Source organism: Xiphophorus couchianus, chromosome 2 (genome assembly GCF_001444195.1).
Source record: "Xiphophorus couchianus chromosome 2, X_couchianus-1.0, whole genome shotgun sequence".
Taxonomy (NCBI): domain Eukaryota; kingdom Metazoa; phylum Chordata; class Actinopteri; order Cyprinodontiformes; family Poeciliidae; genus Xiphophorus; species Xiphophorus couchianus.
Window position 1 is genome coordinate 29,041,336 of NC_040229.1, and position 15,545 is coordinate 29,056,880.

The 15,545-nt window shown below is 43.3% G+C and overlaps 1 protein-coding gene across 4 annotated transcripts in view; it reads left to right on the top strand.

The window, feature by feature from the left end:
- The window catches only part of wnt7bb (wingless-type MMTV integration site family, member 7Bb), a 77,298-nt gene that overhangs the window by 54,051 nt on the left and 7,702 nt on the right, over positions 1-15,545 (top strand). For all 4 annotated transcript variants that reach the window (XM_028035732.1, XM_028035725.1, XM_028035715.1 and 1 more), the window contains one exon: positions 11,622-11,893. In XM_028035732.1, the coding sequence (XP_027891533.1) occupies positions 11,622-11,893 (272 nt within the window). The remainder of the gene's footprint in view (positions 1-11,621; positions 11,894-15,545) is intronic.

The window sequence follows — 15,545 nt, forward strand, 5'->3', positions numbered from 1 at the left end:
ACAGCCTTGTTGCTAAATGTGCAAAGACACCACACAGTCAACAATTGTGAAAACCAGTAAGGTTGCATTTTGCCAAGCGCCTCTGTTATGCATCAAAATGTCGCCGATGTGCTTGTGTTTGGGGTGTGGCCCTTTGCTCTTGCTCATTTATCAATTCTGTCTCCTTCCCGGTCAGTGTGGGTGTGTCTGGAGCAGAGATCCCACTAAATTCTCTCAAACCCACCCACTGTTTGTCTACAACCCCCCTCCCCTGGTGCTCGTTGTGGACGCTGGTCCTCCGGGGGTTTGGCCGGGGAATCTCTCTCCTGTCAGTGCATGCGTTGTTTTGGCCCCTGCCCTACCCGGCCCCGCGGTGGGCGCTGTGTTATCGGTGGAATCTATGTCCGTCTGAGTCCGCCGGTGACACAGACAGACGCGGGAGGAAACAGGATGCGAGAGGATCAACCGTAATCTCGCAGCGTGCTTTGTCTCGCACAATCCCAGGCCGATCGGTGTGTTCTCTGCATGCTGGACACTTACCAACAATCACATCGCTGCTAGCCTCTTTGGCCAAGTGGGGAAGAGTTAGCCGGTCTGGGGAAAGGAGACACTTGCAGGATGGAGAGAGTCTTTTAGCAGAGATAGTTGATTGATTGGTTATAGGTTGAAGAATTGAGAAATGTACCTTGTCTTCTTGCTACAACCACAAACCTCAATTTATTTTATTTGGATTTTACGGAACTGAAAGTAGAGCATAATTTTGAAGTAGAAGGGAGAGGATATTTTGCTTCAAAATTTGGCATTCATCAGTATTCAGTCTTCCCATCAAGTACTGCAGAAGCCTGTTAATCACCCACTTATTCAAGTCTGGTGTGTGTGCAGAACAAGGGGAAGACTTAAAACTGTCCTATAGAATCAGAGCCGTACAGGCCAAGACACTTTCGGTAACTCTGGAGGAGCTGCAGAGATCTACACTTGGTGGTAGAATCTGTAAGCAAGACAACTCGTTATGCACTATACAAATTTGGTCTTTATGGAAGAGAAACAAGAAGAAAGTCATTCATGAAAGTATTTTCTTTAGCAAAAGCCATTAAGAGGTCTTACTGAAGAAGGTGCTCTGAGTAGATAAGCTAAAAACTGAATGTTTTAGCCGAAATGGAAAAGCTAGGTGTTGTGTAGCTGAATTGTGCTAGTGGAGACAAAGTGATGAGGAACTTTTGTGGGATAGACATGCAGCCAGAACCGCAACGATTACCGTAAACCGGACGTGCCAAAGTCCACCAACCTTTTGAGACATTGCTTCCTGAAACACCACTGAGATTAAAGTCCACCTACAGAGCTGAATGACACATTGACAAGGAAATTCAGCCATTTTATTCAGCTGTGCTGGAGCAGATGCATTCCAAAGTTAACGGACAGAAGCTCTTGAGGACTTGACTTAGACGCATCTGAAGCATCTGAGAAGCTAATACGGCAAAAGGCAGTTCTAAAACTGCAGAGGTAAAGGAAGCTGAATACAAATGATTGTCACACTTTTCAGATTTTCGCTCGTAAACCAAAGTCTTATTTTTGTTCCACGTCACAACCATGTGCTACTTCCTGTCATGTACCTTTGGATTACATCTTAGCTTCGTACGTTGGGTTTGTATTTTCCGTATTTAGTTCCGTTTTCCCAGAGTTTTGGTTGCGTTTGCAACTATTCCATGTTTCAGTAGTGCCATTTCCTGAACTCCACTCGATCCGCCATTAGTTTCTGATTGACTACATTCACCTGGCTTGCACGCCACAACCACACCTCCACCAGGCTCTCTGGTTTCTTGCTGCCTTCTGTTGCTCCCTTGTCCTGAAGTCTTTTTTCTTTTTTCCATTGTTGAATCCAATTTTCTGTTCTCCATCGTCCTACCCTACGCTGTCACGTTGCCAACGGCGCCCTCAACAAGCTTTACACATGACACTATCACATAAAGTCCCTATAAAACACACAGCCGTTTGCAGTGGGAGCGTGAGAAAATATGTTGGGCCACATTTTGGTCGAGCATATGGAAATTTCAGCTCTGGATACCAGTTTTGTAATGAGGAAGGAAACGTGTAATCAGCGGGGGTATTTGACTGGCTGATTATAGTGATAATGATAAACGCATCTTCAGCTCTATATCTCAGTAAATATGTTTTTTTTTTTTTTGACAAAGACGAAGTGAAGTCAAACGGGATCAAAACGGAGGAAAATCCTCAACATTCACCTCACTTGAACCTGATAATTGGCCCCGCATGGCACCTCATTTTTTCAGATCCGAGCAGGTGAGGTCCTGATTCGGTGTCATTATTAGGATGAAAGCAGGAAGGGAGAGAGGGGAGAAGGATTTGTGCTTGTTTTAGCAAGTCTGAGCGTTCAGGCAGAAGGATTTATATCCACCTCGGGGAGCTCAGAGAAGAAAAAGGATGCTTTTGAAAAATGTTTTCTGCCAGCACAATTTTCTATGCCTGGGAGACAGCTTACTTAAACTCTCAGCGTTTTAATACTCTACCGCCAATGCTGAATACTCTCATAATTGGGTTAGCTTTACCGCTTAAAGCCCTCTTCATTATATGAATCAAACCGGGGGGGATTGGGGTGGTGGGACCCATCAGTGAGCGGCCGCGCCAGAGCGTGCCACTTCCCTGTCTCGGCGTTGCGAGTTCTGAGGGGAATGTGGAGCCCGGTTCTGGTAAAACAATATTATTTTATTGTACAGGAACATGGCTGTGCTAATTCCTCGAGCTGAAAAACCTCACAGACCACAACTGTGTCTATAATTTGCTAGGAGCATATGTTCATAGCAACGGTACATAAAGCGGAACGGAAAACAGTAGTGGAGAGGGCCGCAGTCAGTTCAGTGATTGGTATACAAAGCTCGGGGTTTTCCTCCAGCTTTCCTTCCCTTTCTCGGGGCCCCGGAGACACACTTCCAGGATCGGCTTGGCTTTGGTCACAGCCTATTTTCGGTGCTTTCGGTGTCACAACTTTGTGCTCTCGCTCCTCTTTTCCTTTGATGGAGTCGACTGGGGCGTCTGCTCATTATCATATTCATATTTACTCAGCTGCTTTGCTTGAGCTTTCTGTGTACGGTTTTGTTTTGGGGGTGGAGACGGCCGAGTCGATTTTAACCGGGTGGAAAGAAAATGACGAAAGTACTGACCCCTCCCTCTTACGGATTCCTTCTGTCTACACTTTCCTTTCGCACTTAAAAGCTACAGATTGTTGAACTAATTCAAATATCAGACAAAGTGAGCACTTTTCAATATATTCACTTTTTAGACAAAGCTTCCCAAGCCAATGTGGCTCGGAGTGACTCAAGCTGAAAAACTGCGTTCCAGCATCTTTAGTGGCAACAACTGCTGTCTGATACAAGATTCAATCTTTTTACTGATCTCCGACCCAGAACCGCACAGCATTCTGGGGGATGTAGGCAGAGGAAAGGCTCTAGCTGCTCAACCTCTCACAGGCAGCCAACTGTGAGGAGTTAGCTGGCTGTCAGCTAAGCTAGCTGCAGTTAGCATCAACTGACTCACTCATTCTTTGGTTACCTAGCAACAGCCCTGTTGAGTAACGTGCGCAGCAGTAGTCTAAGTTTAAGCCTCAACTGCTGAAAAATCGATAAAGCAACGCTGTGGGGGGAAAATCTGATAAAACAGGAAAGGTCACCCAGTGTTTGGCAGTTAAAACAGCTAATCAATAATTATCAATATCAACTGGTATGAAACGTTTATATCGTAATACGTTAATCAGTCATATCTTCAGCAGATGTGTGTCTTTGACTTTGACTAGGATCTTCAAAAAAACCCTCTTATTTTGTTGCTTTGGCACATTACATTACTTTATTGACACAATTTATTGTAGAAAATGTATACATCTGTGAGGTTATTTTACAATTTGAGGGTTTTTTTACCTTTTCAGTGGCGTTCTTTAGCTTTTCGTTATCCAAGGAAGCGTGTCTCCACCATGCATATGACAAACGTTGAACCTGAACTTCAGAAGTGGAGTTTCTGACGCGCGTCAGATTTATTTAGGTCGGGTTACGTTTGTCCAATAGGAGAACTTCTCTGATGATCAGAGACATGCGAGTCAAAAAGCGAAGAAACTAATCTCCGTTTTCATTTGGGACACACGGCTGCGTTCATGACCGGGATCCATTCAGACGTAATCAGTGTAAAGACTCTTGACCACCAGCAGGTGACACTTTCCCCTTTGTTCTCCTTTGTGGTGTCGTTTGTCTGCGACAGGATCTTCTTGTTCCTAACGGACGTGAGGCTCAGCTGTGTTGCTGTCAGGCTGAGAGGTCTTAGTCTTACGCAACCCGGGCCTCCTGTGTCCTCGGGGTGTGAGTGCACGTCTGGGAAGAGTGGACTTCACAAAGCTTTCCCCTTCACTGCCCCGCCACAAACAGGCCCGGCTTGTGCAGAAAGGCCATTCAGCTGCACTGCTAGACTCTGTCTGCGCATGTGTGTGTGTTTCTCTGTTGCAAGGCTTTCAACTGTATTCCTCTTCAGTCTTTTTTTAAAGTTTTTTTTTTACCTATATATATATATATTTGGATGTTCTTCTCCGGTGCAGGACGATGTCTTGTTAAAGTATTCTCACCCCTTGGACTTTTACACGCTTGGTATCTTTACAAGCAGAATCTTCTGTATATTTTTGGGGGGGTTTTAATGCGACAGACCAACACAAGGCATCGCCTACCTGTGAATTGTAAGGAAATAATATTTTTTATAACCTGAAAAATGTATTGTGTTTCCACATCCAGTGACGTTTAGAGGCATCCTAGTAGTGTGCCACCTGGTGTTTTATTCCTACTGTGCCATTTTTTTGATCTGGTTCTTATTTTATGTTATTCTTTAATGCTTCTTTTTATATTCTTTCATGGTTTGTCCAGCTGGTTTCTGTTTGTGACCCATCATGTATCGTAATTTCGCTCTGCAGTGCATCTCTGATGCTGAGTGGAATGACGGTGAAGATGATCTGACATTTACAGCTTTGCAAATTAATCGGTGCGTCTGCAAAGATGACAGATTCTCGTTTGGATTTAAGGCTTTCAGGAGTTTGACTAGGCCAGTCTAAAGCATGCATGTGTTTGACCGTCTCTAGTCTCCAGAGCTGTGCTTTCCCTGCTCCTACACGCCTCAAACGGCTTGATTCAACCCAACAGCAGTCATTTATTTAATCCAGGTTTATTGGACGCAACGACCGTCTGCAGGATCCACCATGAAGAGACCACTATAAGGCTGTGTGACACGGATTTAAAGTTTTATCACAATATTTGGCGGTACTATAAAAGTGACAATAAGACCTTTTTTTTTAGGTAACCATATGACACATCAGAAATGCAAAACTGTCCTTCATAAAAAAGGAGCTAGTTCAGATCAAAGCACCAGTCTTTGGTAGAAAGAGAGACACGAGAAAAACAGTCCTGCAAACGGAAATAGTCAACCTTGTTTTAATTTATCACTATTAATTGATTTATTGCGGCAGGCTGAGTCCCACATTTTTTAGTTTTTTTTTAAAATATTGTTTTATAATCTGTCCCTCCTTTAAACTCATCAGCGTCTTTCTCTGCGACCTGTCTGCTGTGTGTCTTGTTCTCCATGGTTCTGTTTGCTCTAATGCTCCTTAACGAACCCCAGACGCCTCCGCAGAACAGCTGAACCTATTCTCAGAATAAATTACTCGCAGGTGAACTCGTTTTACTCCGTGAGCAACTTCTGAAGGGGGTGGGCGGCGCTCGATCTTACTTAATGGTATTGAGGTAAAAGAAGTTGAATGGAAAGAAATACACTTTACACTTCTAAGACTTTAATCAGTAAAAAAAAGAAAAAAAAAGAGTTTATATTGCTACCTGGTCTTGTCACTTAAAATCCTAAATAAAATACATCAAAGTTTTTAGGGGAAAAGTGTGGAGAACACATTGGATACACTGCAGCTCCTCCGCAACTTGTAAAGTCAGATCAATAGTTTTTTTAAAAACTCCTTTAACTCGACGGTTTTCATGTTTCAGTGTTGTTTGTTCGAGCTGCACGCCTTTCTTTGCGTTCGCGCAAACCTGAATAGTGACAATCGGAGTCAAATTTCAGGACCAGCTGTGCTGAGAAGGAGGGGGGTGGAGACTGTTCCTACATCTAAGAATATACTGCGCACCGTAACACACAATATAGGAAAAAAAAATTCATTAAAATAGAGAATTATGCAATTCGGTAACAGCTTTTCCACACTGATTGGGTCTGGCTGTATTTCACATGGATTAGCAGATCCACTAATAAGGATCTACTGGTGCAAGTGATATTTAAAAAAAAAAAATAATAAAGAAATGGTGATGATGATATATATCACAATATTACTGTGCAAAAGTAATTACAGCTTTTCATATTTGCCTGTTACACCAAAAACGTTGGATGTATTTTATGGTCTGAATTAACACAATGTAGCAGACTCCAAACAGGAATAGATTGAAAACAATCAATTTTAATGCAGTATGTTTATAAGTAGGTTTATTCTGAGTGGAGGTGATGCAACGGTTTATGTTTCTTAGCAAGAGTCTGAAAGCTAAAGATTAGGGTGACGGCAGAGAGGCCTTCCGAACAATCAGTGGACAAATGCAAGAATAATTTCAGACTATTTTGTTTCAGGTTTTTTACCTGTTGATTTTCTTAACCAGAAGCTTCAAGTAGAAAGCGTGTAGCAACTACAAAACCAACACTGCACATTTCCCTGCCCACATAGTCCCCAGCCTGAAGCATGGTGGTGGCTGCATCACGTTTTCGCCTTGCTTCTCTTCAGCAGTGTGACGAGGGCTGGTCAGAGTTGATGGATCAGATGGATAAGAATGGATGTCACACGTTTGTTTTTTTTTTTTAGATTTTCTTTGTAAACATCCGTAAACCCAATTCCAATTTTTTTAATAATCATGCGACGCTTCGCGGCCGTCTGTCACGTAGAAGTCCCAGCGCGACAACGTCAACGTTTGTGCTCGTGACGCGGCCGAATGCGCGAAAACCTTCGGCCGGCACGGCCTCCCCGCTTGGTCGCGTACGGACGCGAAAAACCGCTGTGTGTTTTGCTTGCCTTTCCACAGCCAAGCCTTTGTCCAGATCCCACCAGTATATCTTTTTTTCCTTGTCCTCTCCTGTCAGCAGCACGGCCCAGCCTCGGTCTGTGATCAGCGGACAAACCAAGGCCTGTTGAGGTCAGCGGCTGTGTTAACATCATCCAGTTTATGCTACACCAGCGCTGCCTGCGCAGTATTGCTGGTTGTAAATCTCCCATGCTGTGTCATATTCAATGCTTCCCTCCGTCTCTAAACACAGATCGCTGTTTCAGCGGCCAGCCGCTACATCCTTATATATAAATATATTTCTTTGTGTGTGTGTGTGTGTGTCTTGGTTCCGACAGATGGTGAAAAAAACCCCGAAAAACAAAAACATGTCGGGCATCTCAGCAGGGGCTGGTTTCCAAAGTGATGTGGGTGTTTAATGTGTAGGCCAAAAGCAGACTGACTCAGTATCCTTCAGTTCATTTTGGGGGTTTTTTTTTTGTTGTTTTTTTTTTGCTACTGACATGGTGGAATATAACAGGATATGTTTTGGTTGTTTATAACCTCCTACACCACATTTTGGGGAAAAGTAATGCTGATCTGCTTCGCCTCCCTTCTTGGCTACCGGAGCAGACACTTGCCACTAGACTCCATTAGACATCTGGTTTAATATAGTCCCCATTCTTCTCTCCTGGATGTTTCCAAATGCACTGAGGTTTCTCCAGTCAGGCCAACTTTCCACTGGCAGCCAGCGAGGCTATCCCAGGGTGGTTCCTGCTGGAGGACTGTCAGAACGTTTGGGGCTAAGGCTCTTTAGGGATTTTCGATGCCCTAATGGGTGCGTTTAGCGCAGTTCCGGCCAATCCGGGCATCGGCTTCTAATTCCTAGAGGCTTTACGGGAGTAAAGCGCAGAGTAATTAGTCTAATGCTTGACTCATTTGACAAGTCAAAGCCAGCAAATTCTGCTTGTGAAGTTATTGACTTTCTTTGACCGGAAAGGTTTTCCGACCCCAGACCCGTCGGGAGGAGAGGGAGTTATGAGGGGGGTAAAAACCTCAACAACCTCATCATCACGCGTTTCCCCCCGTGAACGGCGGAGCCCGACGGGCCCGGGAATGTGCCGGGGGACCCACCCTTTCTCTGGAAACTACCTTTGTCCTGTTTTAAACATTACAGTGTCACGCTGTTTGTGCATCTATGTACAAAATGCCTTTTAAACAGTGGATGTGTGTCAGGGTGGAGGCCAGTCACTTTGCGGTGCGTGCATGTACATGTGTGTGTGTGTGTGTGAGGTAGGGACTGCAGAACATTACCACAAGCTGGTGGGGCATAGCTCTAGCTTGCTAACCAAAAAAAGCAAGTGGTGGTGAGTCAGTCGCCTCGGGGCAAAGCCTGTGGCCACGGTATTAGCTGCAGAGTGCCAGTCCCAGGATGGGAAATTAACAGCAGCTTTGGGTGAAAACATGTTGGAGAGTTGAAAAAAAAAAATACCCCCCTCCCCTCCCGAGTCCCGAATGAGAGGTGTAAAAAGCCCATCTGTGGAGGAAATCAGCTGTAAAACAGCTGCAAACGGCATCATAAATGCACTATAATTAGCAGTACATAAAAATAAATTAGTTTTTTTATTTAAGAGTCTCATAAAACATGGTACAAAAGGCAAAATAATCACCAAAAGGAAGTTAACGTTCAACCTTGGTTTAAATCAGACTGCGGTGATATTTAGTAACTTCCTCCAACTTCATATTTTTAGAGTTTTTTAAATATGGGGGTGGGGGGGAAAGATGCAGCCATTTTTTTTTTTCATTTCTCTCTTACTGTTAGATTTTTCTTTTTAAAGTTCATACATTTTCTGCAGCTGCAGGGAATGAAGAATGTAATTCACGTGTTTCCATGGATACCTTTTTTTGGGGGGGGGTGTGATACATTTGCATCATTTGACCCCCTAAATGAAGTGTTGAAAGCCGTTGCTTTGTGCCGCTAAGCTCGAACATCTTTCAAAGGGATTTTTAACGAGTGGTAATATTAGACAGTAATCAGTTACTACTCACTTTGTCTTCAACTACTTCCTGCTTCTAGTAAACATGGCTTTAAGACCCCAAAGTTTAGATTTTGCTTTATAAATGCTCTCGAGGTAGGATGGATCCGTCATGATTGTTTAGTTTTTTTATTTTTCACCGTACCATCCGAATGTCGTGGCTAAAATCGAGCCTGCAGATTGTAGCCCCAGTTTCCTCATCTCGGTTGGTAGAAGTGATGTTGTGCAGGTGGAGCTCATGTGCATTCAGATAGTTCTGGTTGTAACCGGTGGTTACCTGAGCTACTATAACCTTTCTGTAATGTTGAACCAATCGGTGCTTCTGACATTAGCAAATGTTTTTTTTTTTTAAGTCCACACAGCTGCAGATCATCTGATGTCCTCACATGACGTTCAAAAGTCATTAAAGTCTCCGCTCTGAAGCGTGTAGATGGCTAATTGCGTGGAGTCGCTGCCATGCGATTGGCTGATTTGAACCTAATCTCCCACGGCAACAAAATGTCACCAGTGTGCTCCTGAATTCAGGTTTTCAGTAGTTGCTCAGGAACACGTATGTTCTACTCCGCTCCTCTGAAACCCATTTAAGAAAAGCAAATTGCCACAGAGAGTTTGGGTTGTGAAAATTCAGAAACAATTTACCGACAGCCAGGGCTGCAGCTGACATTGTTTTTACAATTCCTCTATAAAATCTTCTGATAATAATTATTCGGATGTAAAAAATGACATTGAACTAAGTAAAGCTGAAGCTGTACCACTTGAGGAGTTCTGAGTAGAATATATTTGTTTTTGTCTTCTTTATATATTTATATACAGTTTTACCTTAATATCTGCTCTGTTTGTGTTCTTTAAACAAATGGCTTTTTTCTGAGTCTGTATACTCCAGTAAACGATTAATTGTTCACTAAATTAGTTCATGATTAATTCAATAATTGATTAATGATTCCCTGTGGCTACATCTGTGCTCAAGTCCCACAGATGTGTCAAAAGATGTCACGGCAACAAGTCAGAGCTGAAACAATAAATCACCACTATTACTTTTTTTCCCCCCCAAATGGGCAGTTTTATGTAAAATCAACTTTTTTGAGCTTTACATGATGTTACGATGTCATCCCCTCATCAAAAAACATACCTGAAATGTTGCTTTGATTTTTTTCATGCATGTTTGAGAAATCCTTTAGTCTCCCGTGGCAACCATTCAGCTCTACAAAACGCCTGATCTCACCATGAAGCTCCATCTAGGAGTTGCAGTCTCCAAGCTTTGGCCTCACAGAGCAGCCCTCTCCTATAATTCCCCCCACTCAGCTCCTTAAGACTAGCCGGCAGCATTTAGCAAACACCTGGTGGAACTGTGCGTCTGCTGAGCTAATTATGCAAGCTAATTCTCAGCGTAACGCTGGTAAAAATATTAACGGGTTAATAGAGGAGCCGTGCCATGACTTGCTGAAGGCAGAGTGCCGAAAAGAGCAGGAACTTCTTAAAGAGACAGAGGCCCAATTTCAAGGCGTTAATTTACAGTCAAATTTCTTTTAAGGCATATTTTTATATCAACTGGAGGAGAAGAAACTGATTGTGATATAAAATGGCACTTTGTGCTTGGAAAATAAATAATACTGCCCCTTTAGAAAATACAGCTGATTCATAACAGAGAAACATTTTCGGCTTTCAGTTCTGAACTTTTAAACGTTGGTTGGATTTTTAAATTTTTTAAACTTAACCACATACCGAGACCTTTCTACAGAAGTCATATTTCTACAGACACCACAGACGAGAAGATGGACGGACGGATAGCAGCTAGCTTTTAAAGAATTAGAATCGTTAACCCTGAACATCCGTTTATTCTAACACACTGCTTCCCTTTTCCACCAGAACCTGAGACCTGCTTAAATCAAAGCAGGTCAGTACAAAGTCTTTCCTTTTGTACTGGAAAGACTGAAAAAAAATTATATATATATACATATATGTATTGAACTGACGGCAGCAAGGCCAAAACGCAGACCTGGATCAGCCCGACTTTTCGACCAACATTAATACCGGCCCCAGCAGATCCAGCCGCCTCCATTATCAAGTGAACACCTTGTCATCACGGTTGGACGTGACGGAGCGATTCCTCCCCGTAAACGAGGCGTGCGTGCGTCAGTGAGGCAGCGGGGACCCGCAGCCCCCGGGCCATGTGCAGTGTGGGCAGCAGAACAAGGTGCTCCTGCGAAGGAATTCAGCACTTTGGACAGCACCGAAAAATCTCTCCCCACTCTGGAATTCTGACGCTGCGCTCTCTCCGGGCCGGGCCCGAGGAAGCTGCGGTCAGGAATGTAACCGTATTCGTACCAAGGTACAGGGGGGAAGCTGGCGACCCATTAGGACGATGCCCCGAATTTAGAATCTGTTCTACTCAGAATTACCTACAAGAAAAGGCATTTCGGCTAATTATATATACACTTTCTTCCACTTTTCGTTGATCTCCAGAATATTTGCTTTTCAAAAAATGACTCCTTTCTTATTTATCCTTTTTTTTTCTCCTAAAAACAATCTACTGTCTTTCCCTCAGGCAGTCGGGAAGCAGCTTTCACCTATGCCATCACGGCAGCGGGGGTGGCCCACGCCATCACGGCCGCCTGCAGCCAGGGCAACCTGAGCCAGTGCGGCTGCGACCGGGAGAAGCAGGGCTACTACAACCAGGAGGAAGGCTGGAAGTGGGGCGGCTGCTCGGCCGACATCAAATACGGCATCGAGTTCTCGCGGCGCTTCGTGGACGCCCGGGAGATCAGAAAGACGCCCCGCCGCCTGATGAACTTGCACAACAATGAGGCAGGCAGAAAGGTAACGGGATCGCTTTCTCAGAACCTCACGACGCTCGAAAAGAAAAATGCTTTCTTTTTTTTTTTTTTTTTAAACAAGAATCAACAATTCACGTTTTCTTGCACTCGCTTTTGGGTTTAATAATGAGCAATTATTAAACTGCATATCACAAGATCTTTAAATGACTAGTAAGTTTTTCAGTTAGCACAACAAAACCGAAATGGTCGGATGAAAAAGTGAGTCAAGCACCGTGATGTGGAAGTATATATATTATTACATATAGTAGTAACGCAGATCTGGACTTTGACTGGGCCATTTCAACACGTGAATATGTTCTGGTTTAAAAGATTTTTGCAATTTTCAAATGTTTTGATATTTATTGATAATGAAGCAAAATCCCAACGACACGGACAGCATTAGGGGATTTTAATCATTAATCAGAGCTCTTATCAAAAAGATTCATCGCAATAAATGAGAAATGAAGCGATAAGCCCCCCAGCCCTGCTACGAGTAAATTGAAGTTTGTAGTTGCACCGTGAACAAATGTGTGAGTATTGAAGGGGTATGAACATTTTTTTACGCATCATTATCAGGTGATCGCTTGTTCTGAATCTGAAAATTGTAAACAGAGAAAAAAATAAATAAATAAAGCGAGCGATCTACCCGACAGCTTCGTTTCTGCCCCGTCCGAGGAGAGCTGCGGCCCGACAGACGGAGGATTGGCTTTCCTTCTTTCCATTTCTGTTCGCGGAATTATGAAGTGTGAAAGTCAGGAAGTGGATATTATTGCAGTTGTCTGCACAAAACCAAAACATGTCACTCCCATCTGGCTGCGTCTATTCAGGGTGTGAAAGCAGGCTGACAATGGCGGTGTTAGCGGAGCAGACTGATCCGGGTCAGCGCCGGTGGGTGCCAGGGTGCTGGCATGCTGGGCTGACAGGGTTGGCGCTGTTTCTGGTCTCGCCCCCGGTTCCCTCAGAGACGCAGCCTGGAGGCTCCAGTTCCAGTGTTTCACAGCAGCTACTCACATTTTTGGTGGAAGTAACTCGAATGGATGGATTTTTATGAACGGACCCCAGCAGCATTAGACACTGGTTTCATTCTCCTACTCTCAGAAATTGCCTGTCAATACTGTCATCAGTGTCTTCACTGCTCGGGATGGGGAGTGTTGAATTTTAAGTCTGAGACGGCGTAAAATGTTCTTTCCTGTCTTGATCTGAGGTGTTCCTAATGCAGAAAAACACTAACAATGTCCATTGTTTTGTGTTTTTATATTAAAAAAATATAACAAAGCTGTTTAAAACACTCTCCTTCAGGGCAGAAGTAACCTGTTCAGTATTTTGGATTAAGAACTAGAGACGATCAGATGTGGTCTACGCTGTAGCTTTACTCTGATGAAATCATCTAGACTACAGTCTATCATCTGTAGTTCAGGTTAGGCTATTTGAAAGTCTAAAAAAAACTGTAAAATAGCATGTCAGTGTTAGCATTGTGCTAATAAAAAAGCTACGTAGTGTCATAATGGTTCATATTTAGGTAGTATATACTGACTGCAGTGTTACCTCAGTAAGAGCGATACCTTGTTTTTGTTGAATGGAGGGAAAACGTTTATCTGATGCTGCAAAGGAAGTGGTGAGGAAGAGTGTGATATTCTGCTCCCAGAAATGCAGAGAAAACTCCACTCACTTTTTCTGGAATCTTATTTCAAGCATCATTATATAACTTTTATTTTTTTTTAAATTAAAAAAATTGTTTCACCTTATGTGTTCAAATCGTCACCATGTCGCTACAGTATAATACGAGACGGGTGATCTGCGAATAAAAAACAAAAATCGAGCTCCTCCACTTCCTCCCAGTGCTGCTATTCCCGTCTGCAGACATGCTCACTGATTGGTCAAAAACAACCAATCAGAGGCAGGAGGAGTGTCTTAGCGCTGTCAGTCAACCCCGTGTATTCGCGGTTCATTGCGGATTAATGGCGGAGAAGCGAGTTAATGTTCGAGGAAAACCGTTTGTCCGCCGTAATCGGTGGTCATGCTAACTAGCCTTAGCGTTCACAACAGGCTCTGAAGTGGTGAACCAGCTGCAGCGTAGCAGAGAGCAAGAGGGAGGACGTGAGCGGTGTACACGACTGATTGGCAGCGCCAAGACCCTCCTCCTGGCTCTGATTGGTTGTTTCTGATCAGATCAATGTCTTATTTTCAGAGGAAAGTAGATCCATAGGAAGAAGGCAGAGGAGTTTGATTTATTTTATTTTTTGTCTTACATTATACCGTCATGGCATAATGATCATTTGAACAAATATGTAAAAAAATAAAACATTAAGAAAATGTACATGCCCCAACTGTTAAGGCCTTTAAACGGTATGAACAGTATGAAGGAAAACTTTGCTAAACATTGATAATGGAAACTGACTGATGCCTTTTATCTTCCTACATCAACGTAGCTTATATAATATAATTTGCGCATCTTTCCCAGAAAATGTCGCTGTTCTGACAAGTAAATCTGCAATATGTGAACTTATTCTACCTTTTAATCATCAATTAATTGTAATCGTAGTGTGGTCGCTGCTCCAGAAGCCCAAACTGTGCAGTTTGCGGCTTCAAAATGCGTTTTATTCCACCGTACTGTGGTTAACTGCACTTGCAAAGCAAAATAATATTACAAAACAATTGTGAATCTTTTAATTTTTGCATTAAACGCCACAACAGTTTGGACAACAAAAATAAACCCTCCTTTCTAGGCTAATCCGATTTGTACATTTATTGCCAGTAATAAAAAGAAATCCTGGTTCTGATGAGAGAAAACTCAAGACAGGAGGAGCAATGAGATTTTCCTTTCTTTCCAAACACTAATATGGACCATCATTAAAACAGAAGACTATAATTACATGATTATGTTCAGTGACCAAACCAAATGTAAAAGAACACCCAGTGAAACACCACACTGGTTAAATCGTGCTGAATTGGGAGGGCTGCGGGGTGTTTGACAAGCAATCTCGAGACGGGACTCTCGGCCGTGCCGGACTAATCAGGAACAGATCGGAGGCTTTGATCGACGCACTTTAAGTAAATGTTTCCATGCATCTGTCAGGCTCCCCTATGCCAGGCATTCCTTGTGGGTTCTGCGCTGCGCATTTTTGGAAATCCTCGCTCTGAATCAACATCCGCGGCAAATCTGACAGCTGACCCTGGCTTTTATGTAGCTCGGGGAACTCATGTTTTTTCAATCAAACGTCTTTAAACTGGGAAACTGTGACCGCACTGGTGCACAGACAAGACTGACAAAGATACTGAACGTCACTCGCGAACGTTCGTAAAAGTGTTGGACAGAAGGGATGACTTGTGCCTCTGGAAAGGCTGGGCGCCAGGAAAAAGCTGCACAACCAACGTATTATGCAAAAAAAAAAAAAAAAAAGTCAAACGCTTGGTTCAGTGCGAGTTGAGGGCTCCTAATTGGGTTAAAGGCCTCATGTCAGATTATAGATGTGTTAATAGGAGCAATTTGAACTCCCCTCCCTTGTTTCTGGGTCCCATTGCCTTTAAAGAGTGATTCAACTCAACCTCAACAAAGTGCAATATTTTATTGTGAGTGTTTTTAAGTTTTGAAGTGTCAGAACACAATAGTCACCATATCCTGAGAGACTAGGTTTTCTTCTTCTTCTTTGCTGCCA